The sequence below is a fragment of the Quercus lobata genome, chromosome 8, assembly GCF_001633185.2.
Source record: "Quercus lobata isolate SW786 chromosome 8, ValleyOak3.0 Primary Assembly, whole genome shotgun sequence".
In the NCBI taxonomy this organism is placed as follows: Eukaryota; Viridiplantae; Streptophyta; class Magnoliopsida; order Fagales; family Fagaceae; genus Quercus; species Quercus lobata.
In genome coordinates, this window is record NC_044911.1 from 6829792 (window position 1) to 6831727 (window position 1936).

The following is a 1936-nucleotide window of genomic DNA, read 5'->3' on the forward strand; positions in this document are numbered from 1 at the left end:
TAATATATATAAAATAACTAAAGTTGAAAATGGAAAAAAAAAAAAAAAAAAAAAATCATACACATAGCAAATTGTAATTGATGAAATATAAAGTGGTACACAAAAAGTATTATAGAGGACTTGTCGTTTTTTATCTAAGGGTTGAGGCAATTGTTCAGGAATACAAATTCTCTGTACTATTTTATGTGTTTCACTTTATATTCCTCCAATCACAATTTATCATATATTTGTTTAACTTTCCTTATAAATTAGTCAAAGTTTAAAAAAAAAAAAAAAAAAGCAAACTGTAATTAGTGGAACACAAAAAATAGTATAAAAGATCTCTATTCATTGCACAGATTAAGCCAGCATTGAAAATAAGCTAAATAACCAAATAAAATCTTATTGGCTTATTCGTAGAAAGTTCGAGGAAAAAAAAAAGAAAAAAAAAGAAAAAGAAGAGCAGCTCTAGTTGCTCCTACTGAAAGAATGCTAGGCCAAGTTTGGCCAATAACGCTAGCCTGAGCTGCTCTTGTGTGTAAAATCCACTTTCCATGTTCACCACAGCATGTAGCATCATCAAATCGTTTACCACTGTCCAGGTCGCATTGTACACATCTAACTCTAGCTCCATCAACGCCACCATTAAGGTCGAGGGTGAGTGATTCTTACTACATTGGATCAAAATCGTCGCATTCCTTCCCGCTATCCCCACGTTGATATTATTCACCAAGCTCTCCAATTGCTTCTGCAAGTACTCCTTATGGCACTCCGAACTCTGGTGTTTCCCCTTCAGCTCGTTTATATACGTTGTCGTGCTGTCGAGGAGGCATTCCAAGCTCGTTTTTGAATTGGCTGGAACCATGACTCGAAGCATATGTATCAGCTGCTTAATCTGATCTCTGCTCAACCTTTCTTCCACTCTACTCAGAGGAACTCTTTCAGGTTCAGACAATCGGATTGAAGTACTGTTTTGGATTGATTCAGTAGAATGTTCCAATTTATTTGATCGGAAATGTGCTTGTATTGAAGTAGAAGAAGAACATTTATGCAGGCTATCCGAACTGCTTGTATGCGACTTGGTTGGCTGGAAGATTGACTGTATGGGATGAGTCTGTTGTGGTTGTAGGTTTCTTTCATTGGATTCTGAACTGTCAGACTGAGACTTGGTTGGTGGGAATACTGATGCTATGGAATGAGAGATTTGTGGAATTGTTTCATTAGGTGCTGAACCAGAAGACTCAGAATTGTTTGGTGGAAAGATTGAAGCTATGGAAGCAGTAGCTTCTGCAACTCTATCTTCACTAATTGCTTTACTAGGCTGAGACATGGTAAGTGGGTCAATGGATTCTATCAAAGAGCCCAAAGGTGGATAATTTAAAAACGCAAACAGTTTCTAAACATATCTTTCAACTGCGTCCATGATTTCCATCTCCCTTCAAATGAAAACACACATAACCAACAATTATGAAATCAAATAAATGATGAATTTCAATTAATATCTCATTCAACTAAAACTTGCTTTTAAATCATTACCTCATGAGTGGTTCTAGCCTCATTGGTTCCACCAGACTAAACTTTGATAACATCTGGGAAAGATTGATGCAAGTACTAACTAGTAGGGATCCACAAATGGAGTTGCCGTGCATATCAATAATAGAATAAAAAAAAGGTCGTACATATTAAAGCAAAAGGCAAGCCAAGTGATCAAAAGTCTTCCACCAATTAAAGAAAGGAAAAACAATGACCAAGACAAAAGTAGTGAAAATTTACGGTAAAATACCTTTCACCTACCGTATTTTTATAACACTTTTACAATAAATTTTAGGTAGTAAGTTATTTATTAGTTTTAATTTAAACTAATTATTGAAATTACTTTTTTACTAACTAATAAAAATTTGTCATTTGTTATGAAAGTGTTGTGAAAATAGAAAAATAGCATTTCTAAAAAATATAT

The 1936-nt window shown here is 34.5% G+C and overlaps 1 protein-coding gene across 1 annotated transcript; it reads right to left on the minus strand.

Moving 5' to 3' along the window:
* Window positions 1-457: 457 nt before the first annotated feature.
* On the minus strand, window positions 458-1309 carry LOC115956239 (transcription factor MYC2-like). Its single transcript, XM_031074673.1, has one exon. It carries the CDS (start codon window positions 1307-1309, stop codon window positions 458-460), a length of 852 nt encoding a protein of 283 aa, XP_030930533.1.
* Window positions 1310-1936: the final 627 nt, after the last annotated feature.

Excerpts from the sequence above, each read along its gene's own strand:
- LOC115956239 (XM_031074673.1), bottom strand. The coding sequence starts at position 1,309 with ATGTCTCAGCCTAGTAAAGCAATTAGTGAAGATAGAGTTGCAGAAGCT.